This window comes from Corvus cornix, chromosome 9, assembly GCF_000738735.6.
Source record: "Corvus cornix cornix isolate S_Up_H32 chromosome 9, ASM73873v5, whole genome shotgun sequence".
In the NCBI taxonomy this organism is placed as follows: domain Eukaryota; kingdom Metazoa; phylum Chordata; class Aves; order Passeriformes; family Corvidae; genus Corvus; species Corvus cornix.
The window spans coordinates 1207206-1230981 of record NC_046339.1 but is presented as its reverse complement, the minus strand read 5'-3'; the positions used below and the strand labels follow the sequence as shown (position 1 = coordinate 1230981).

The 23776-nt window shown below is 45.5% G+C and overlaps 1 protein-coding gene across 8 annotated transcripts in view; it reads right to left on the bottom strand.

The window, feature by feature from the left end:
- LEKR1 (leucine, glutamate and lysine rich 1) overlaps positions 1–23776 on the bottom strand; it is a 35636-nt gene that overhangs the window by 8762 nt on the left and 3098 nt on the right. For 7 of the 8 annotated variants that reach the window (XM_010397445.3, XM_019284721.2, XM_019284719.2 and 4 more), the window contains 6 exons: positions 18097–18311; positions 14022–14141; positions 13358–13533; positions 11554–11739; positions 1631–1712; positions 46–123 (listed from right to left, as the gene is read on the bottom strand). In XM_010397445.3, coding sequence (XP_010395747.2) covers positions 46–123; positions 1631–1712; positions 11554–11739; positions 13358–13533; positions 14022–14141; positions 18097–18311 — 857 coding nt within the window. Of the gene's footprint in view, positions 1–45; positions 124–1630; positions 1713–11553; positions 11740–13357; positions 13534–14021; positions 14142–15046; positions 15976–18096; positions 18312–23776 lie in introns of those variants that run through there. The other variant, XM_019284723.2, reaches the window with a different exon arrangement.

The following is a 23776-nucleotide window of genomic DNA, read 5'->3' as shown; positions in this document are numbered from 1 at the left end:
CACTGCTCAAAAATATCTATAATGAAATATCATTTCAGCATTTACCTGGCCTCAGCAATTCCATTTTCATATTTGATCTTTTTCAGTTCATTTTGACAGACATCAAGTTCTGTTGACTTCACCCTGAAAAACATTGGAAATAAAAGGGTATTATCCAAAGAAATGAGCCCTTACTCCTGCAGCAGCCTGGACATCACTTCTGGTGCATTTCCCACCTTGCATTTTCCATTCCAGGTGAAAGGCCACGAATAGAAAGTTCTGTCAGCTCTAGCAAAGTTGTTAACAATTGGAAGTTACACTTCCAGTGCCATCTCAGCCTGACCTGGATCACAACTGTTGCAAACAAGAAGTGAGATCTTGCAACACTGATGACAGTTTGGAGTAATAAATGAATAAAATGGAACAAATCCCAATTTTGGAGATAAAAGGGCTGGAACCTTTGCAGGTTTCATGTCATTATGTCATCATTTCACCAATTAATAACCATGGTTAAGCTTCATATTTACATTTAAACAGATATAGAATATGTTGTTTTATTAAACTCTGCCCATATTACACTGAAATGTTAATTTACACTTGGAAAGCCCTCAGTGTTTATTTAACTGTGTTCATGACATCTTTGTTTCCCACTCAATCCTTACATTATCTCTGAAATACTTTGTTGCTAAGCATCCCAAATATTTGCAACTTGGTCATGGTCAGCCCCCCTGAATAAAGGAACTGAAACCAGAAAGTGCAGAGCAGAAAGGCAGGAATCCTTTGCTTAAATTTCAGGAACATGTGGGAGAAGAGTGACATTGGATGGTCTTGAGCCAGGCAGTGCCAGTTCCTGACTCCTGAGCTTCACATTTGGAGCAGGGCCTGTGCCTTTCCAGCATCCTCTGGCACCCTCTGAATTCTCCTGGAGATGATGTCCCCAGGCTGCTCCAGCGCCCACTGAGGTTTTCAGCACTTGGCTGTAGAATTTGGAATGTTTGGGTGGTGTTGGGGTGTCAGGCTCCAGCTGTGGGAGTGTTCTGAGGGGCTGTGGAGTGCTCTGGGAGTGTGACAAAATCCTGGAGTGGTTTGGGTTGGAAGGGACCCTAAAGCCCATCTTGTTCCACTCATATCTTCCACAGACCAGGTGGTTCCAAGCCCCATCCAATCTGGCCTTGGGCACTGCCAGGGATCCAGGGGCAGCCACAAATTCCCTGGAAAACCTGTGCCAGGCCTCGCCACCCTCCCAGGGAACAATTCCTTCCCAATATCCCACCTAACCCTGCCCTCTGGCAGTGGGAAACCATTCCCCCTTGCTCTGTCAGTACACACTACTTCCCACACACATTTTCAGTCCTGAATTTATGTGGATTTCCCAAAATGCATCCTACACCTGTGTGTTATGTGAGGCACTGGATCAGGCTCATTATCCCTCCTCTGCAGTTCCATTAATGCCTGCTGGAGACAGGAAGCCCTGCTCCCACAGCCAGGCTGGCTCAGGCAGGTGCTTAGAAATAATAACATGAAGATAAAATAGTTCTTCTGTTGGCCAAAACCTTCTCAGATCATCGTGACAAGCAGCACTTGCTGGAAAAAAAAAGTGGTTTATGTGTTTTTTGTGCAGTGGGAAGCAATCAAGGAACAGGATTCTTACAGTAACAGCTTCTTGTAGTGGTCCATCTCTGCTGTCACCTTCTGCAGCTGCAGGCCAGCTGTCTCCACCTGATTTGTTAAATCTGAAAACAAAAACACGAGGTTGTGTCTGTGTTTACACTAAATGAATTCACTTTAGTGGTTTGTTTCCATGCCAGACCTGCAGCTCCCTGCTCCCAGGCAGAGTGGTGCACACGAGCAGAGTACCTTTACAGCAAAAAGCTGGGTTTTGTCTGTTCGGGGCTTTTTATCCCACCAGAAAACATCAAGTTCAACTACACTGACACATGAAATGCTTTAAATCATATGGGTTGTACATAAAGCTGAGAGCAAACACATGCAGGAAGGTGGACCCAAAACTCGCCTGGAATTTACTTCACCTGAAACCTTGGCACTAACGTAGTGGTGTTACGTGCTTCTCCAGATGTTATCTGTCAGAACGCACCACCTCAGCTCCAATCAGCCACTGCCTTTTTCCCCAGTACATATCCCAGTTTTCTTAGTTTAATTATCTCATCTGGTTTTGTGTGCCTTTATATCATCCTTTTCTATGTTTTTAAATCCTAAGAAAAGCCATAACTTGAAGATGTGAAGCCCCATAAACTGAAACAACAGCACATGGCTTAATCTGATTTTCATCTCCATGAACATATCACAGAATCATGGAATGGGTTGGGTTGGGAGAAACCTTAAAGCTCATCCAGTCCCAACTCCCTTCCACTATCCCAGGTTGCTCCAAGCCCCATCCAACCTGGCCTGGAACACTCCAGGGATGGGGCAGCCACATCAACTTGGGCATCTCTAAATAAGCTTGTGAACAAGAGCTGCCTTTCTAGAAAGCCTAAGAATTATTTAAAATCAAAGTTTCTACCAAAAAGGCAGCACCGTGAACTACATGGGAAAAAATCCAATGACAAATCATTGCAACAGATCTAAAAGTGAAAGAAAAAACATGATTTTTCCTCAGAATGCAACAGCAAACAAAGTGAGGTGACCTTGTCTCTGAAGGACAGCTCCCAAGACAGTCCATCAAAGTTCTCTGATGTATCTTCCCAGAAGCCAAATCTGTCACTCCTGTTCTTAAATTTATCATTTCGCCACAATTTCCTGAATTTCTGTAACTTTTCCCACATATCTCTTTCAGTCATTTCTAGCAATGCTGATGGATGATCCCAGCGTGGGATTTCCCGCCAGCCACACTTTTTCTGGTAAATCCTACAATTGGAAGGGTCCTCTCTTTTCAGTAAAGGGAAAAGGAAAGTTGGTCATTAGACTACAACAAAAAAAACCAGGGAGAGAATGATACAAGGTAAAACACACAGGGCCTGTTGGATCCATTCCCAAACTATCAGCATTTATAAACAGCTTTTTCAAGAGAAAGGTACGATTTCTTTGGACTCGACTAAACCCTTGCAAAAATCATGGAAATTAATTGTCAAAGCACCTTCTCCACCACCTGCCATGGGTGCCAAAACCAATCAAACCCATTTTTGTGTACTGCACCTGTGGTACCAAGAGCTCAGATGTCAGTGCCAGCGATGGAAGGTGGACTGCAGTGAGCAGAGCTCCAAGCTGCGAGAACTGGTGGCACCTTCCCTTGGCTCCGAGCCACAGTGGTGGCCAAGCACCCTCTGGACACATCAGGCCACCTGCAGTCCCTTCTGGTCCCTTCACTGGGCATTCCTCAGCAGTGCATTGTCCTGCACTTTCCCAAAGCTAAAGAATCCAACTTCCATTTCCTGTCATTCATCCTGCCGTTTTCTGTCAGAATTCCTACAGAAAAGGGAGAAGCTTTGGCTCCAGCTGCCAAGCAGATGTGAGGCACAACACTGGGAACCAGCCAAGCCTGACAGCAGGAACGTGACTCTGTGAAAACAGATTAAGCCCAGATTAGTGTGGATGGACACCAGAAAGAGCAGAGCCCTCTGCCCATCCTTGCAGGCTGCTGTGGAGAAGATTTTCCCAGACAGCTCTTTCTGACCTTTTTAAAATTGTTATTTAAAAGATCTCTGCCAGTAATTAATAAATGTGGTATTTTTTCTTCTTCCTCGATGTGGGAGTATGGACACAAGTTCTGGAATAAAGGAAAAGGAGAGGGATGATGCTTGGTTTGGTTCTGTACTTTGGGTGGTCTCTTTCAATGCTGTTTCCTCTTTCACTCAATTTGGTTTCAGAAGTTTTCATGCACACTGAGCATGGACAGGAGTTTTTCATGAGGGAATAGATGGATTTAATTATACAGATGGTTTCTGCAAGTCTTCTCTGGAGAGAATTCTCACCAAAGTCAATGGGAGCTGGTGAGCACCAAGTCCCACATCCATGGAAGCAGATTTCAATGAAAAACATGGTAAAAAAGTGCACACTAATAAGGAGAATGGTAATACAAATGGAAACCTGTGCTGAAAACTTGCTGAACAGAGGAAAATGTATTCAAATGCTTATGTAAAAATGTTCTCTGGTAATGAAAATAAAGCCTATTGCAAAACATGCAAAGCCAACAGAAAGAAGTCACACTTTGTAATACTGATACTGGGCTCAATGCTGCAAGAACAACCACATCTTAAAGTCTCACCAGGCCAAATCCGTCTCAGTTTCATTCATGTTTAATTTTACTTATTTTTGTGACTCAGAATGGCTCTCACCATAGTCAGAAACCTTCCAGCAACCTTTCAGTGAGCCCATGCTGTGACAAGGACAGAGACTGAGGGGCACAGCCCGAACGTACACGAGGACTTGATGAACCATGGGCACAGAAAAAAACTGGGGACTGTTTCCTCTTCCTTGGCTGAATTACCATCACTGCAGCCCCTGGCATGTGCAAAACACCCAGGAGAGCCTGCCCAGAGCTGGCTTTCAGGAATTTAACCATCCAGTTTGCATCCAAGGGCACAGTGCCCCAGCTCCTACTTGGAAACAGCAACAACCGGTGAAGTTTTCAGTGAAAAATAAAAATAATAAGCAGCACATTGGGTAAGCAGCCACTCTGGAAGCCATCAACTCCACAGCTAATTCCTAACAGATTCCCAGTGAGATCAGACCAGAAGCACATGTGGTAGAGCTGTGTAATTTTCTGTTTTTCCTGCAAAACCTACAAAATCCAATCCAATATCATTTCTGACAATTTGGGGGTAATCTAAATAAAAACCCAATGTTTTATACATGTGCACAAAAAGGAAGATTATTTTCCTGTAGTTAAGACTTTATGGGAAGGTTCATAAGCACAGCTCAAATAGATCATGGAATCCCAGAATGGTTTGGGTTGGAAGGGACCTTAAATCCCATCCCATCCCATCCCATCCCATCCCATCCCATCCCATCCCATCCCACTCCCTGCCATGGGCAGGGACACCTCCCACCATCCCAGGCTGCTCCCAGCCCCAATGTCCAGCCTGGCCTTGGGCACTGCCAGGGATCCAGGGGCAGCCACAGCTGCTCTGGGAATTCCATCCCACCCCCTCCCCACCCTCCCAGGGAACAATCCCTTCCCAATCTCCCATCCAGCCCTGCCGTCTGGCACTGGGAAGCCATTCCCTGGGTCCTGTCCCTCCAGGCCCTTGTCCAGAGTCTCTCTCTGTGTCTCCAGTAGCTCCTTCAGGCCCTGGAAGGCCATAGTTAGGTCACCCTGAAGCTTCTCTTCTCCAGGCTGAACAATCCTAATTCTCTCAGCCTCTCCTCACAGCAGAGGTGTCCTTCTCTCTCCAGACCCTCCTCTGGATTCACTCCAGCAGCTCCCTGTCCTTCTCCTGCTGGGGATCCCAGATTGGCCACTGAGGACACGCAGACCCCGTCAGCCCCTCAGCCCCCAGTGCCTCGGCAGCTGCTGGACAGAAACCCCACAGCACAGCAGGTCCAGGGCAGCCACGGCACAAACCTGGTGTGTGTCACCGAGCCTCTGGGCTGAAATGCCTGCACCTGCCCCAGGTAAATGCAGGGCTGCAAACCCCTCCTGCTCCCAAGATCACAGATAAATGCAGGGCTGCAAACCCCACCTGCCCCCAAGATCACAGATAAATGCAGGGCTGCAAACCCCACCTGCCCCCAAGATCACAGATAAATGCAGGGCTGCAAACCCCACCTGCCCCCAAGATCACAGATAAATGCAGGGCTGCAAACCCCACCTGCTCCCAGGGTCAGGAGTCGAGCCTGTGCCTCACTGCCCGGCTGGGCACTGCAAACAAGAGGATCTGCTGGTGGCACCCACCTCCCTGCAGCACGCAGAGAGCGGCACAGGGAGCAGTTTCATTTTCCCTTTCTTTCAGCGTGGTCTGGGGGAAGCTGGCAGGGTTTTGGTGTGAGCAGGAGCAGCTGTGAGTCACCATTCCGGGCCCTGCTGGCAGGGCAGGCCCAGGGCTGCCCATGCTGCCCACAGCCCCCACTGCTCTGGGACAGCAGCACGCTGCACAACTCACAGATGAAAACACGTTTTATTTCATCGGGCTTTATGAAATTGTCATGCCAAATCAGGCATGGTTTCACAGAGGGTGGCTGGAAGGGACCCCTGGGGTGCAAAGCTGATCCTTCTGCCCAAACCAGACTGGGTTACCTGGGGTTTAATTCAGCCCCAAGGCTGCAGGGACCCCAGCTCACCAACGCTGCACCAACCTCTGCTGAAAACCTCTTCCCAGTGTCACAGGATTCCAAACTGGTTTGGGTTGGGAGGGTCCTTAAAGCCTCTCCAGTGCCACCCTTGTCATGGGCAGGGTCCCAGGCTGCTCCAAGCCCCAATGTCCAGCCTGGCCTGGGACACTGCCTGAGGCTCAAAGCCATCTGCCATCTCCCAGGAGGGTTTGGATCCTCCACCTTCCTCTCTGCTCTAGGCACTCCCAGGCTTTTGGGTCCTCTCTCAGCCATCAGGGATCAGCCTGGAAAATATTGGAAGCTCAAACCTGGAAGATGGTCGAGGAAGTGGAATAGAGAGCTCACAGATCCCTGGCCAAGGCAGACTGGAACCCAGCCCCTCTTGCTGGATTTCTGTGGTATTCTGGGCAACAGGAGGTTGCAGCAATTATTTAAAACCTACTAAATAACACCCCTTGTATGGACCCTGAGTTTGGCCAATGAGCTGTGTCAAAAGGGGCAAAAATATTTCATTTTTCTCAGAGCATTATTGCCAGCCCAAATTCAGATGTACACTTAACACAGTTTCCAGTACATTTATTTAAAGAGCATAGCAGACAATCTGTGAGAAATATGAAATACATCCATGAAAAATTACTGTGTCAGAGCAGGAAAACGTGGCCTCACCACGTGTTTCTAAGGAGACCAAAGAAGTGAAGTAACACCCCAAGTCCCTGCACAGAACAGAACTAATTATTTGTATTTATAATATTTCATGTACTGTGTTCTCTAAGATATTTTTTTTTGTCTGTACAAGAAAGTCCTTCTTTTTATTTGTGACTCACAAAAGTCTGGAAGGAGCCCAGGGATGGACTCCAGATTTACATCCTTCTGGAGACCTCACCAGTGCCATCAGGAAGTGTCCAAATCACTGAAAGCTGCCAGGAACCAGGAGGATGTGCCAGGAAAGGAGGGACTGGGGCTTATCTCCCCCAGCACATGTTGCTGACCACTGCCAGGCTGGGCTTTCTGGCCCTCTGCTCAATTCTTTTACCTTCATAGAGAAAACCAGCAGAGAAAAAGCAGAAAAAGGGACCAGATTCTAAATAGTTTTGAGTGACACAAATCAAGGGCAGCCTCGGTGCCCTCAACAGAATAAACCAACAACTGCAACCATGCAAACATGACAATCTCCAAGACCTTAAAAAATCTTTAAAGAAGGGAACAAATGTTATCTTGGCAAAGCCTGCTCCCCTCCCAGTCCCCCAGTGACACATTACAAGCACTCCTGCATTCAGAAGGATTGGATTTGCTCACCCATGGCCAGAGTTCACACTCCAGCATCAAAGGATTGGGTCTAAAGCCTGAATTTTTCTGCCTGTATTCCTGCCTTTTTGAAGCCAAGCTATTTGGGATATGTCAAAATTCCTACAGACCTGCTTCTCCTACACATTAAAATTGCTTTGAAATACTGTCCTTACTTACTGGCTGGGAAAACTGAACAGGAAAAAAAAAAGAGATTCTGACCTTAATTTTCCTTGGAGACAATTTTTTACCCTCAGTGTTTAGGCCAAGCAGACAAAACAAAATACAATAAAGACATGTCCTTTAACATAGAATTATGGGAATTATGGTTTGGGTTGGAAGGGACCTCAAAGCCCACCCAGTGCCACCCCTGCTATGGGCAGGGACACCTCCCACTGTGCCAGGCTGCTCCCAGCCCCAATGTCCAGCCTGGCCTTGGGCACTGCCAGGGATCCAGGGGCAGCCACAGCTGCTCTGGGCACCCTGTGCCAGGGCCTGCCCACCCTCCCAGGGAACAATTCCTTCCCAATATCCCATCCAGCCCTGCCCTCTGGCACTGGGAAGCCATTCCCTGTGTCCTGTCCCTCCATGCCTTGTCCCCAGTCCCTCTCCAGCTCTCCTGGAGCCCCTTTAGGCCCTGGAGGGAGCTCTGAGCTCTCCCTGGAGCCTTCCCTTTTCCCAGCCTGGCTCCACAGGAGAACCTGGCTTCCTGCTTTTCCTCCAGAAGCAAAGTGTGGACCTTCTCTAAGTCACACTCCGAAGCAGCCTGATCCCAACCCCTCGTGGCAGGGAACTGGGACTGTTTTCCATCCATTCTTGTGCCTCCTCCTGCACTCAGCCTGCTGAAAAGCACTAATGAGCCATTGCCTCGTCACACTCTGCTCCAACAGCAGCCCTGCATTCCCCAGCTCTCACCCTTCCAAGCCTTCCCACCGCAGCTGGAATTCGTAAAAAAATACATTTCAACAGCACTTGTAGCATGAACAGGGGCTGTTTGAACTGCAGCCTACCTAAAACTGCAGGAAACTATTCCCCCTTTGCATTTTCAAAGCTCTTCCAAGTGGTCTTTAAAGTGCCACTAAATACACTTCAGGAGATGAAAACACCTCCTTTCCATGAGGAGTGCTAACATTCCCCTCTCCAGCCCCCCAGCTCCTCCAGCTGCCTGCAGTTTTCCATCATCTCCCATCAGCCTCACTATGGCAGCACACCACGAAGTTTCTGTTTAGGGGCTGAAGTAGCCTATGGAGCAGGAGCAGCAAAAGACTGAAAATTCAGATTTCGTGAGCATCACCAGCAATTTCAACCCGCCCAGAGCAAGGCCAGAGCTGTGATGGGCTAAAGAAAAACCACAAGGACTTGGGGAAGAAAAATGATTCTTTATCTGTGATTAAGTAAAGGATTTGGCTGGTAATAAAATGAAAGCAGAAATCTTTTAGGAGCATGTGCTACTGCAGCCCTGCTGCTCCCAGCACCAAGAACAGACACATTATCACCATTATTGATTTTTAATCTGGGGAGTCTGTTTGATTAGACAATTATGCTGCAGACCTCGCCCTGTGTTGAGCATTTGTCCAGACCTGTCACCTCCCTCTAACTGGGTGATGCCCCACGAGGCTGAAAAGTGGCTTGAACCCAGCAATCAAACTGATCCCACAAATCCCCTACAAAGGGAATCTTCAGAGAGTCACACCAAGCACGAGAACAAAAAACAACAGGAGAAACAACTGCTTGGTTCCTGCTCTTGCAAATGCCTGCTATGATGGGAAATAATCCCAACTTTACAATTCTGTGAGAAATACGCAACAGAAAAATCCTCAAAATACTGGTTACAGAAAGGAAAATCCTTTAAAGACACAGAAATCACAAATCCTGGTAGTTTTTATTGTTGCTGGAGTGTCAAACTATTTCAGTACCAAAGAGGGATGTTGGAGTAATTTGTGGGAGGGAAAAAAGCGAAATAAAGCAAACCCCCAAGCTCCCCCCAAAGCATGGACACTCTGGATGTGGCTGATTTCCTACACCCTGACTTTGGACAGTGCAAATCCACTCCCTGGGACTGATTTCCAGGAAGATGTTTGTTCCCACTCATTTATTTTAACTCAATGGGAAACTCATTTCATATTTAATGCTTGTTTCATGAGCAAAATCATGTTTGGTATTTCAAAGAGAACCATTTTTATCTCCAGCAACGTGTTCCCGAGAGCCAGACCCCTTCAAATCCTCCTGGATTTGTGTTTTACTGATCCATTCAGGAAGGGTAGAATCCAAATGCCTGAGCCAGCAGCTTTCCTGCCTTGAAACCTCCTTCTGGATACCCAAATCAAACGTTTTACTGCTTCTTAATAACTGATTTATTAGCAAGTGACTGCTACGTTTTTATTAATACATTTAAAAATGTCTCACATAAAACATCAACCAGCTTAGATGGTATTTTTACTCATCATTAAGATTTTGCAGGGTCCTAATATTCTGTATGAATGCCATACATGATGTTTTAGCTGTGTTTTCTCCATAAAATCTCTGTTATTTTATATTTCACTGCAAATTTTCAACCTGGGATAGTGGAAGGTGTCCCTGCCCATGGCAGGGGGTGGGAATGGATGAGCTTTAAGGTCCCTCCCAACCCAAACCATGCCAGGATTCTGTGATAATTAGTTGTGATGGGCTGATGCAACATGCCAATTTAGGGAAGCAAATGCAGGTTTTGAGAAGATCCAGGAGGCCAAAAATACATGCAGGCCCCCCAAAAATGTAGAACACATTGAATAATCTCAAAAAACCAAAATAAAATAGAGAATGCAAAAACTTCTCTTTTAAGAGAAGAACAAGGCAATTCTGCATGGAGTTAAAGGGGGGCAAAGCTGAAAATGAAAGTGTTTGCTTGCCATGTTCATGAACAAACCCAGAACTTGCTGTTTGCAGGAACCTCTGGAGTAAACAGAGGGGAAAAGGGAACTCGAGCCAAGGGCAGCTTTTGTATCAGCATAAATATAACAATACAACTGTTTGATGTTATGATGCTAACTCACTTATTTCAGTGTGAGAGATCATCTGATGAGATTTTATGTCCACTGCTTCTTATTATTTCTACAAAGACAGAAGATGTCTTTGCTGGAGCTCTTTGGCAGTATTGTTATAAAAATAAACCAATTCGATATTAATATATAAGATATTATTATATTATTACAATATAAGAATAGATAACAGTGCACATCCTCAGCACCAGGGGTTGGTAACTCGGTGGATGGGATCTCACATCTGCTGTTCTCACTGGTTCTGGAGAACCAGTGAAGTTCCCCCACCATGCCCACCACTGTGACCTGCTGCTCCTTTCCATGTGTGCCCACACTCAGCACAAGGCAGATGGGGATTGCTGTGCCAGCCTGGGGACTCCAAACCATGCCTGAACAGCACAACCTCAAACGTGTTCCCAGGGTCTTAAAAGACCTCTGAGCCAGGGCTGTGAGCGCAAGGAAAAAGAGATCCAAGAGATACCAATATAAATAACCCTTCTGTAGTGAGTTATTCTCTGCACAGAGCTCCCAGGATATCATTTTAAGTGCTGTCACTGCTCTCACCCTTTTCAAGAGCATTCTCTGCTTCCTGAGACACAATCAAGGGTGGATCATTAGAGAGTCTCCTGTTCAGTGACTCTCAGAGAAAAGGGCCTGGCCTGCTTTTGAGTCCTGTTCTGAGAGCCAGAAGTCCTTCCTGGTCCTGCCCTCAAAATGAGACAAATTCTTTGAATTTTACCCTCAGAGCCTTGTCCCTAATGTTCTACCTAAGATGGACAATTCACAGCAGGATTGTATTCCACCACCTTCATCACTTTCCTCTTTTCCTTCATGTGCCCTCCCTGCCAGCTGCCTGGTGCTGCCAGCAGGGTTCCAGACTCCCTGGAATGACAGTCCCTCCTTCTGACTGCACAACACCCACCTTTTATTCAGGCCTATTGAGTCTTTTCACACTAACAACCACCACTTTGGTGCTTTTAAAAACATTTTTTTCTGCATTTTTTTCCTCGGATTTTTTGCTAGAAAGGATAAAAACTTCTCTTACCCAGAGTTTCCTTCTGTAGCTCACGGCACCGGCTCTGGAGCTCGTTCACCTGCTGAAGGGAAGTTTGGAGCTGTTGAGTTTTCAGCTCGACTGTGTCAGCCACTCCAGTGAGGTGTTTGACCTTCTCCTGGAGACACTCGTTCTCCCGCTGGGATTTTGCCAATCTTTGGTTCAATTTGGGTATTTCTGAGGAGGCAAAACAAATCCGTGTAGACTGTTGCTATTTTATGTTAATAATGAAAAAGCAATACAACAGAACATGAAAGCTTTTAACTGGCATTCATAGGCCAACAAAAGTAAGTGGGGCTAAATTGTTCTGATTTAGAAAGCTGGATTTGAGGATGGATGTGATATTCCTGGTGTGGCACTAGTCTGAAGTGGGATATGTTGGATGAGAGATACACAGCCTGTGTAAGAAAGGCTCCACTCCTGCATCCATACAGGTGCTCTGTGTATTTGGAGTACTACAGCAAACAGAACAAGGAATACTCCAGAAAAGAAGCTTTGAAATGTGTGCATCCCTCTGATGCTGAAGATGCCTGCAGGGACATGTGCTGCCATTCCCTTCAGCCAGAAGCAGACAGGGAATGAGCCCAGGAAGAGGGGAATCCTCAGGACACATGAACCTTCAATTGACACTTCAATCCACTGGTCTCACAAAGAGTGAATAACAGGGAGGGATGTTCTGGTCACACTTATCTCCAGCAGGCAGGAGCCCTTTGGGGCCCAGGGCCCCCAGCTCCCTGCTGGTGCTGCCTCAGTGGGTTCGTGCCACTCCAGGCACAGCTGCCCCCGGAGTCCTTCCAGTGGGAACAAAGCAATCATTGAAAATTCCCTGCTCATGTCCCACCGGGCAGCTGTTGTGTCAGACAGCTCTGGGATTCCTGAGCTGCTCCCTGCACACAGGTTTCACTGGAGCTGTGGATTTGCACCGGAACTCACAGGGACAGAGGGAGGTGGGAGATGCACATCCCCCACCCTGCCCTCAAAGCCCTTCTCCAAGGAAGGAAAGCATGACATCAGCTCACCTCCTTCTTTACTGCCTGATAACCCTGACCAAACCGATCCCCAGAGGTTAATTTGGTCAACAGTGGGATCTTTGGGGTGTCCTGTGCATGGCCGGGAGCTGGACTTGATGCTTGTGGATCCCCTCCAACTCAGGATATTCTGTGATTTTCTGATTCTATGAAACAGCAGCTCAATCCACTCATCCACACTGAACAACTACAAGGAAGGGAATATGTCTAAAGGCCTGTAAAGCTGTAGAAGTAGGCACAGGGCCAGTGGGGAAGCTCTGGATGTTGCAGTCTGTAACTGCAGCACTGCACACTCTCTTGAGTGAAACCAATCTCAGCTGAGGCACAGCACAAGTGGCATTCAAGGATCAGTCTGAGTTTCAGCCTGAGGCCGGGCACGACCTCTCCTGAACAAGCCCTCGGTTGTGCCTCGCTCCCAGCTCCCCTTTCCCTGAAGGCTGCCCTTGTTGGAGCAGGAAGCAGGCTGGGGGCCAAGGGAATGATCCCCACCCAGGGGCTGCTCCGTGCCCCCTCCAGGCCCAGAGACCCCTCAGATAAGGAAGGCTGTATCTGGCAAAGTTTGTTCTTACTCAGAAACGGCAGGGGGGAGTAGCTGCTGATGTTGGGTGTGGGTTTGCTCGTGGCTCCCTGGCCAAGTGAAGGGGTACAGCCTGCCCAGTTTGGGAGGCAGCACTGCAGGACACTCCAGCAGCTCCCAGCAGGATGCTGGACCATCACCCTGGAGTATCCTATTTTCTCTTGCCCAAAATGGTTGCAAGATGCTTTACCTGTCAGAGCTTCTTTGCTCATGGCTTTTATTTGCAGAGAAATTTCTTCCTTCATGGCAGCAAAGTTCTCCAGGTTGGTGGAGATGACCTCTTTAACACTGTCTAATTCACTTCTAATGAAAGGGAACAGTGAGACAGCCTTGTTCAGAGTGGAGCAGTGGTGTTCCAAGGTATTTCTGCAAGAGAGAAAAAACACCAGATGTGTATTTGTTGCAGCGGGGATTACTGCAACAAGTATATTTCAAACCAGGAGTCCCATGGAAAACGAAGTATATATGGACAGATTCATGGTATCTCCCAGGCTACATGGCAGGGGAGGGACCCCAACATATATTTATAAATTATTTTATAAATAAAACTTGAGAATTAGACAAAGCTTGACAACTCCTTTCCCATTCTCTGATAATTTATACTGCATTGGGTTACAATAATTCAGTGTTTGAAAGGTGCTGTGTATTGAATGTATGTATAATAAGTTTCACCATCTAAATATTTAGAGCTTTTATGCATAAATGAAGAAAACTGGACAGGAAATTGTACAATCATTTTTCATTGAGAAATCAGAGTAATCATGTTTAACTAGGTTTCTGGTGAATCTTTATAAACAATATATATGTAAGAAATAGAGCATTTCCAACATCAGCATTTCTTTTTGGGTTCTCACCTGAGGACCTGTGACTGCTTGTAGGCAGCTTCCTTCTCCTCCTGGAAATACTGCAGATCAGCTTTCACGGTTTTCATCTCCTCCTGCTTGGTTTTAAGTTCCACTGTTAGGGTTTTTATCCTATAGATGTAAATACAATAATCAGAATTGTTTGCATCAATAATCAGCCTCCAACTTTGGTTTCAGCTTTCCCAGTCCTCTCCCTGGCCTCAGGCACAGCAAACACCTCCAGAACCATCCCCTCACGGCGTTCTTCGCCTCTAACATTTACCTTGGGAACTTTTCATTACAGCACCGGTTTGTTTTTCAGGCACAGCTCCCACAGTGTAAATAAACACAGTTTAAACACTGCTCTTTCAACAGTTCAGCACTTACTGCCGTAATTGTCAGGAAATGAATGGAACTGCACGGGAATAAAAGAGCTGAATCCAATTCCCTTCCTGTGGTACATGTGAGGGAAGAATCCCACACAGCACATCAGCCCCAGCTGTTTTCTGTAGATAACCATCCTAAAGCAGCCTTCCAGCCCCAAAAATACAACTCCAGTGACAAGCAACTGTTTAAACCAGCCCCTGCTTAAGCTTTCAACACTTACTCTTCACGCAGAGAAAATGATCTATTTGTCTACTAGTGACTCATTGCCACAAGTAAATAAATAATATTTGAATAGACAAGTATTTTACAAAACCAAAGGCTCACAGAAGCTCTACATCAGCTTTGGCTTCAATTTTAAGCAGCAGAAGGGAATGAGATTGATTCATACTAAAAATATATATAAAAATTAAACCAAACTATGACAGTGCATTAGTTACTGTTATCACATAGATCAGCATCAAAATGCACATTTAAAAAAATATTAGTCTGGTTAAGAAACCTGGGTCTGCAGAGCTCTGACAAAATCAGAACTGAACATCTGGGGATTAAAAAGCAAGATTTTGGGGCTCAATTGTGATCACTGGAACACAAAAAAAAAAAATTAAGACATTTCTGGCATTACATTTTTAGGAAATTTTACCCATTGCTACCTGCAAATTTCCAGGAGGTGGAGAGCAGGAGGGGAGAGAATAAAATCTGTTGGATTGTGGTTGGGAGCAGAAGTGTTGCCACTCACAAGGAAATGTCCATCCCCTTAACAGCTACAGGAATTCAAATCTGTGTTTGCAGATGAGGAAAAAAGCAGTGATTTATCACTGACCAATAACAAATCCAGACTCTCGGAATCAGGGAAAGCCAGATGCTCATTTTCCATTCTTGTTTTAGAATGGGCAGTATTTGAAGATCTTTTGGCTTAAAAAGAAACTGGTAAATAAGGAGAGATACATTTTCTTCCTCTTTCCATTCCAGAGCTGACATTAAAGGGATGTTTTCAGCATGTCCTGGTCAGTCACACACAAGAGAACCGGTGGAAAAGGCAAGAAAGTTGCACTTCACTGTCACCATCAGAAGGAAGGGAAATAAACACGTTATTTTGAGGCTTTTTAGCAAAAAGGAAAAGTTCAATGGATCATTAAGGGCTGGCATTTAGAGAATGGTGGGAACACAGCGATCTCATCCCCTGTCCTACAGTTCACAGCCCATCCCTGCATCCAGCACGTGTTCCTGGGGAATACAGGAGGAATCGTGGGAGGTGGGTTAGGACACGTTCACTCCCAGTGCTGACAGGAGAAGAATAGCACGAGGAAATCCAGCAGGAGCTGCAAACGCCCTCATTGTCCCAAAGCAATGAGGAGCCACTCCCGTGTTGTTTCACACCACAAGAAATAATCACAAGAAATAACCCTTGCACTCCCTGGCACAGGACCCCTGTGGGATGGAGGAGCACTGGCAGCAAGGACAGGATGCACTGAGGAGCCTGGAACACACTGTCCAAAAAAAGCTCCACCACAGTATTTTCACTTCCATGAAACTTTGGGAGCTGCCCAGAGCCAGGAGCTGCTCATTTTCATTTCACAGCCAGGAGCTGCTCATTTTCACTTCAGAAAGTGATGAAGTCACCACCCCTGGCAGTGCCCAAGATATGTGTGGATGTGGCACTTGAGGACATCTCTGGCATTTACACCTACTTTCCATTTCCTATACTGGACGTGGCAAGAACTTTGCTAATTAAATTAATAATAATTCAATTGCTTATCACGACTGAAGTGATTTTAACACAGAATCAGGTTGAACAGCTGAGTGCAATCAGTGCAGTTAATTCCCCTTCTCTTGCCAGGATCCCAAAGGAGAGGATGGGTAAACTCCCAGGTGGCTTTCAAGGTTAACCACAGGTACAAATAGGATTACTTGAACCTAGAGGGAGCAGAAAACTGAAACAGTCTGCAACTGATAAGAGAGATTCAGTCCCTTTGTCTGGCAGAGATAAAAGTAAGAAAAAGGCATGTTTGGCTTCTGGGAGCAGTGATTTGTCAGCCTGGCCAGACCCTGGATGTTGAATAGTTTATGCCAAAGCACAAGGTAGTCAGAGAGGCCCAGGACAGCAAGGAGGAGATAAGGAATATTCAGACAAGTTACTTAACAAGGCACAATGGTTGATTTATGGCTGGAACCGAAGCCTACTGCAAGTATTCCACTTGATTTCAGCAGCTTTTAAATCAAGCGGAGCCTTGGGGGGAAAAGTGCAGAGATAAAAATTTTATTAACTGTTCCAGCTTTACTACAAAAAGTCGGCTCAATGAAAATTTAAAGTTTAGCTCTGGCAAATGATCCTCAACAAGAAGAAGGTGCTGTCAGTGCATTTGCTCACACACTGGATTCTGCCACCAGAGCTGCCACCCAGGGTCATTAAAGGGACAAGGAGCAAACACACTCTTTAAAAATAGATATTAAACCACAGAAAATATTAAATATTGGGAAGGAGAGGGTGGAAGGTGTTAAATTTTAATGAAAAAGATATTGCAAGAAACATTATGAGTAATTTACAAGATAAATGCTTTTTGTTCTCTTTTGTGGGAACTTGTGCTCTAAAATGAATCTTTTATTAGTAATATTAGCAAGCAAAAGCCTCACTAAATCTATTAACAAAGTAAATGTTTAGCAGTGTTTGAATGATTCTCCAAAAAAAAGCAGGTTTCCAAAGCATTTCAGTCCAATCTCAAGAGCACCTTCAGCTCTAGATCACTTGGCGTGAGTCAGTCACACAAGGAACACCCCTCCTGGGGATCCCAAAAATCAAACTGAGCTGATAATTAAAATTAGAAACTCATTCTTACAAAAAACTTCTGGCAGTTTGAGTCAGATGAGCAAGAAATTACCCAGAAGTTTCTGGCCTCGATCCATCAGTAGCAAACTTGAGCAAATGGCATTTTTCTAAAGTATCTTTTACTCGTTAATGATAAACATCAACTGTTTATAGCCCTACTGTAATCAGTTACTGGACCATAACAATAGATTCCAAAATATGAGGATGGAAAAGGACACAAACCCTGTAAGTATGAGCTGAAAGAACACACTCGAAGGTTCTAATTGTGCCCTGAAAATTCAAACGTGGCTCTGAGATGTGTCGTTCATTACTGGAATTCTTAAGGTACAAAACTGCCCCGTTAACTGGGGCCTTCCCAGCTGTAAGGATTTGAAACCTCCTGTTTCTGAAGCAAAATGCCCCAAGCAGTACCCAAACGGTTCCTCATTGCTTTAGCATTCTGCACCAGCCCGCAGAGAGTGAACTCTGAGCTTCCCAGGGATCACTGAGAATTCTTACTGGGAGAGAGAAACCCCAAATTTCAGAACTGTGGAACTCCCAGTCCTGTGGCATTTCACTTGGAATGTTACAGTTTTATTACAAGATGATAAGATGAAATATTTATCATTTCCCTTTGAGAGTGTGTGCAGGGGAAATCCCTCTGAGTACCTTCTGGCCCTTCCTTCACCTTCAATATGTTGATTGCTTCTAAACTACGCAGGAATTCTAAACCTGCTTCCAAAGGATACTATAAAGATGATTTAAATCAAGTATTACAGTGTATATGGGCCATCTGAGAAAAGAAAGACAAATGTTATTTGTATTTTAAGCTGCTTTGGGCTGAAATTCCCTACCACACAGAGGAGAGGATCACCAGAGGAGATGATGTGCTCTGACCTTTCTGTTTTGGATTCGCTCTCAGCTCGACAGCGCTCAAGGTCATGGTGAAGAGCCTGCAATTCTGCCTGAAGCCTTTGCTCCCGTTCTAGACTTCCTTTATAAACTTTAATCTCCTTCTCCATTGCTTTTACTTTGTCTTCCATCACCTTAAACTCGTGGAGTGTCAGGTAGCTGACTCCGCAGTATTTGCACACTGTCTGCTCCCGGGGCATCTACAAAGAGAGAAAATGCTTCAGATTGTAAGAAACAAGTCCAACTAAAAAACCCTCAGTGACACTAAGAAATAATAAGAAATCCAAACAATTTAAACCATTTACTGCCTTGGAACATTTAAGATCAGATGATGTTGTTGCTTTAACAAATAAAGACAAACTCCGCATTAGCAAAATGAACCCCGGCTATAGCAGCACCTTCCCCTACTGGCAACTTTCAAGATACACCAACTCTGGCAATTTGATATGTGGGAACTCCCACTGAAATGCAAAAGTACTTCTGAGTTAGGTTTGATGTATTCATTGAAAATGAAATGCTGTGTTTTATCAAGTTATTTCATTAATGAATCTGAGATCGCCTGTGCCAGAAAAATGTTATTTCTGTGGGTTTCTGACAACTCATATCCAAGCGAAGCAGGCAAGCTGAGGGAGAGTGAATAAGGTGATGTAATCCAGCAATCTCTACAGAAATAATTCATGACTGATGCTGATGTGGGGTCCATGGCACTGGGGTGCTGTGGAACATGTCACCCCTTCGCCAGGCATGAAGGACTCAGGACAGATTAAAAAACACAGAGCATGTAACACAGATCCAATAGAAAGGCCATTTATCAAATTGGGAAACAGACTTTTCCAAGTGATCCAATTATTAACCTTGAAGCAGGGAACACGCAAGCACCTGCTCAAACAGTTTAAGACCAATTAAGGAACCTTGTTTTACAGAACAAGAAAAAAAAAAAAGACATTTTGAGACACTGTGGTAAACAGAAAGAAATCCTACCCAGAGGAAAGAAAAGAGCTTTCAAAAATTGTAAATTAAAGACTCATACAACAACCTTTAGCACTTTAAATATATCTTGATATAAATGGGAAACACCAGGATGCCCTGGACAAGCTTTATTTCCCCATTTCTTAGTGTTGCCCCACTTTAAAATCCCCCTGGTTACAGTTGCTCTGAAGGAGCTGAAAATGCAAGTTTATTTTTCCTGGCAATTGCAGTCTGTGCTTGGAAACCTGAAACTGTTATTCAGGATAAGTACCCAGAAGTTCCAAAGCACTGAAATGACTGCATTGAAAAAGGACAAAATGAGCTGTGCAGGGAGCACAGGAGGGGTTCTTATCACAGAGAGGACACAGTGCTCTGTGCAGCACAGCCACTGCTGCTGCTCACACAAACAGCTCAGAACTTTCACTGGCTTCTCCAATCAAAAACAAGATAGAATCATCAGGGGCCTGAACTGAAAACGGTTTGTGCAAGTACCAAAACTTCTTAGTTTTCAAAGTCAGTTTTGTTACTGATTTTCAAAATAAATGAAGTCATAGAACAATAAATATTCTCTGTCTGGGCTCAGTTGGAAGTGGGTCCTGCTCTCCTTCCCATCCATTCCTCAGGAGAAAAGAACATCTGGGGGGATTTCAGATCAGGTTGGATTTTTACAGTATTTGCTATGAAGTCAAAAAATCACAGAATAGGAAATTCTGTCTAAATCAGGACCTTGCTCTGCACATAAATAATTACCCTGCAAGCACTGCAATAAGTGTACAGATTGAACAGCTTCCAAATATCCATCTTAATGTATGGAACAGTTCCCTGCCACCAGGAATGGATTTGGCACATGTTGAGTGATGCCAACCATGATTAATTTAAACCCAGTACATCTATCCAATGTACCTGGAAAATCAACAGGGTCCAGCTGAAAGTGAATAGGGCAAGGGAGGCACTGACCTGACCTCCCACCCTAAATCCAAGGTTCCTCTCTCATGGAATCACAGAAGGGTTTGGGTTGAAGGGACATCAAACCCTATCCAGTGCCACCCCTGCCATGGCAGGGACACCTCCCACTGTCCCAGGCTGCTCCAAGCCCCAATGTCCAGCCTGGCCTTGGGCACTGCCAGGGATCCAGGGGCAGCCACAGCTGCTCTGGGCACCCTGTGCCAGGGCCTGCCCACCCTCACAGGGAACAACTCCTGCCCAATATCCCATCCAGCCCTGCCCTCTGGCAGCCTTATGAATAAATGGTCTTTCCAGGAGAAAAGCCCCATTAGACCTTGTCTCTTAGACACCAACGTTGACCAACCATTACACAAAAGTCTGTAGGAAACGAACTGCCATCAGTTCTTATGCTTACAAATTACCTTTTCTGGAACAATGACATTGCTGAGTAACCACTAAGGATGTGTATTAAATACAAGCTCATGGTTTCACATTCCGCATTTCACCGTTTCCATTTGATAAAAAAACTGTTGTCATCTTAACTTCAAAGCAGAAAAAAATGAGGGGAAAAACAGTTTGGAAGGAACAGAAAAGGAAACAGAGCTCTGAGTAGAAAGGGGACTTGCACGTCCTGAGCACTGAGGAGAAGCAGTGAACAGAAAAAATCAATTAGGAATTAAAAAACCAATTTTGCTGAGAACAAAATGCTTGAACTGGGAAGATATTTATCCATAAGGCTTTGAGCTACAGTTGTGATGCACAGATGCTGTAAAGCATCTGGGGGAGCAGTTTCCACTCTGCAGCTGGTTTTGGAAGAAAATATTATCCCCTGGTTACAAAGATTTCTTTAGCTACCAAGGCAAGGGGAGGGCTGAGCCAAGAGGGATAATCACTCGAATGACATCTGTCTGACTCAGTTCCATCTGCAGAGCATAAGTTATAAGGGAAAAAAGAAAAAAAAAAAAAAAAAGGTGGTCTGGACCATTTTTAGCCTTTTGAATGATGAGACAGGAATTTGTACCACTTGAACTTGACCAAATAACTCCAGGGTGTGTCAGCTCGTGCACCACTACCCTTCTCCTCTGGAATTTCACATTCCACCCGCAAACACCCCACGATGGAGAGACTAATTCCTGTTAAAAAAGAATGAGCTCCTCTCTCATTTGGCAGGGCTCTGGTATTGCAGCATCCAGAGCATGGATCACTCCTCACAGAACCCTAAAATTGTTCAGGTTGGAAAAGCCCTCCCAGACCACCAAGTGCCACCATCCCACAGCCCCAAGTGCCACATCCACAGGGCTGTTCAATCCCTCCAGGGATGGGGACCCCACCACTGCCCTGGGCAGCTGTGCCAGGGCTGGGCAGCCCTGTCCATGGAGAAATTCCTCACAACACCCAGTGCTCCTTGGTCCACAGCTCTTGCTCCCTTGGTGGATCTGTCAGGACTGAGATTGCTCCAGCAAGGACCGATCAAGTAACAAAAAACTCTGTATTTGTCCAAATTAAACTTGTAGCTGAATACATAAAAGTTAAAAAAAAAAAAAAGAATCCTTATGCTGCAGCTGGGTGGTCTTAAATTATTTCTGTATGTTGACTTATTCTACCTTATTACCCAATTTTACTTTCTTTTTTGTTTCACTCCTCTCCCACATTATTTTCATGTCTCTCATCCTGTCTGTCCCTCTTCTGACACACCAGTCAATCCCTCTTGCGCAAAAAGAAATCATGACTCAAACCACACCATTGATTTTCGAGGAAGAAAGGGGAGTCTCTTGCTGCATATGCAAAATGAGGAGCTACCAGATTGAAATTTATATTTGCCTTAGTCAAAGGAAGATTTTAAGTCTCAGTAGAAACTTCACTTCTTTTAAAAGAAACAAAGTGTATTATGAGCCAAGTTTTCAGTCAGCATCTACCCCAAAGCAATACAGATGGTACTGCTGAGCCATGCTGTTCACATCATTATTTGCTGCCTGCCCATAAAATCACAGCTGCAAAATAAAAATCCCTGTGCTTGCTTTGAATACACGAACAGTGGAGAACCAGGCTGGGAGTAAACCCAGAACGTTGCTTCATTCAAAACATGCCATGGGACAATCCCTGTGCCACGAGACGAAATAGCACCGGGAGCTCAGGTAGCTGAATCCACTGCTGCCCGGGAGGAATGCCGAGCAATGACTCACAGCAGCCCGGGCTGCCCTGCTCACACTCACACTCACACAGCCTGCAAACACCAGCACAGGGCCAGCAGCCCTTCCTGAGCTCCCGAGCTTCCTTGGGACGTGTCACAGCACGCTCCAGCTTAGAACTCAACCCGAGTGCTGCCACAAAGCATCTCATGACAAAACACACCAGATGCAGGATAATTTAGCCCATTGTTAACCAGACCTTTGCCTGACTAACTCTCTGCATCCGTAGGTGTGACTGTCAGGAAGCCCCTCCTGGCTGCAACCCCATGCTGCTGCGTGGGATGTGAGGAGATTCCAGTTCCAAGCAGCACACTTGGACACTGGTTGCAGAAAGGGTGGAAAACCTTGATTGTAGTGAATACAACGCTGGTTTTGTCAGAAAATCTTGGATATGGAGAATACAGCACTGGTCTAATGAGAAAAGCTTGACTATACTGCCTAGAGAGGGTGTGGAGTCTCCCTTACTGCAGAGAATATGAACCATCTGGATACAATCCCTGGAAGTGCCCAAGGCCAGGCTGGATGGGGCTTGGAGCCACCTGCGATAGTGGAAGGTGTCCTGCCCATGGGACTTTAGGGTCCCTTCCAACCCAAACCACTCCAGGATTTTCTCACACTCCCAGAGCACTCCACAGCCCCTCAGAACACTCCCACAGCTGGAGCCTGACACCCCAACACCACCCAAACATTCCAAATTCTACAGCCAAGTGCTGAAAACCTCAGTGGGCACTGGAGCAGCCTGGGGACATCATCTCCAGGAGAATTCAGAAGGTAGGTGCCAACAGGATGCTGAAAAGGGCTCTGCCATTCTACCATGCTTATCTGGAGGGCACGAACTGGAATTTCTGCTTTTAAATCCCTGCTGGTAGCAATGCTGCACGTCCCAAACAGAGAGTTGTGCTGTTCACTCCAGCCCAGCCAGTCCTGGTGGATGGGACAGGCTCGTGGGCTCCCAAACACAGCTGGAACTGTGTGTTCCAGGACGTTTTGTAAAAAACCCCAAGCCCAGGTTCAAAGAGAGCAAGAAAAGCGACAGCTGACGTGATGTGCTCATAAAGAGCCCATACTGTGCCCGATCTATGGCACACGTGGGAGAGGCGCTGAGCACCCATTTGCTACTTGTGGTGTGCATGATGCTCTGGGGACACCACAGGACGTTCTGTCCTGATGGGGAACAGCCTCAAAGTTCCTGCCTGGCGTGAGCTCTTCAGCTCCTGGGGTGAGAGAACTCTTAATCTGTAAGGGTATCTTGGCCCTATTAATTTTATGATTTATGGTAACAAAGCTTATTTTTTTTGCCAAATAAAATATGAAATTAAATATAACTTTGTTTGCTGCTGGGAGGACTTGGGTCATTCTGTTGCTGTTCTGTTTCCTGTTTCAGGGAGATCTTCAGTGCAGAGCTGCATCTTCCCTTCTACTTCCCCCCACTTCCACAGAACTTTAATAAGTTCACAGGCACAAAAAAAAGATTCATCTACCACTGGCAAAAAACAACTACCAAGGTGAAATATAAAAGTTTTGAGGAAAAATTAAACCAAAATAAAACATTAACCAAGCAA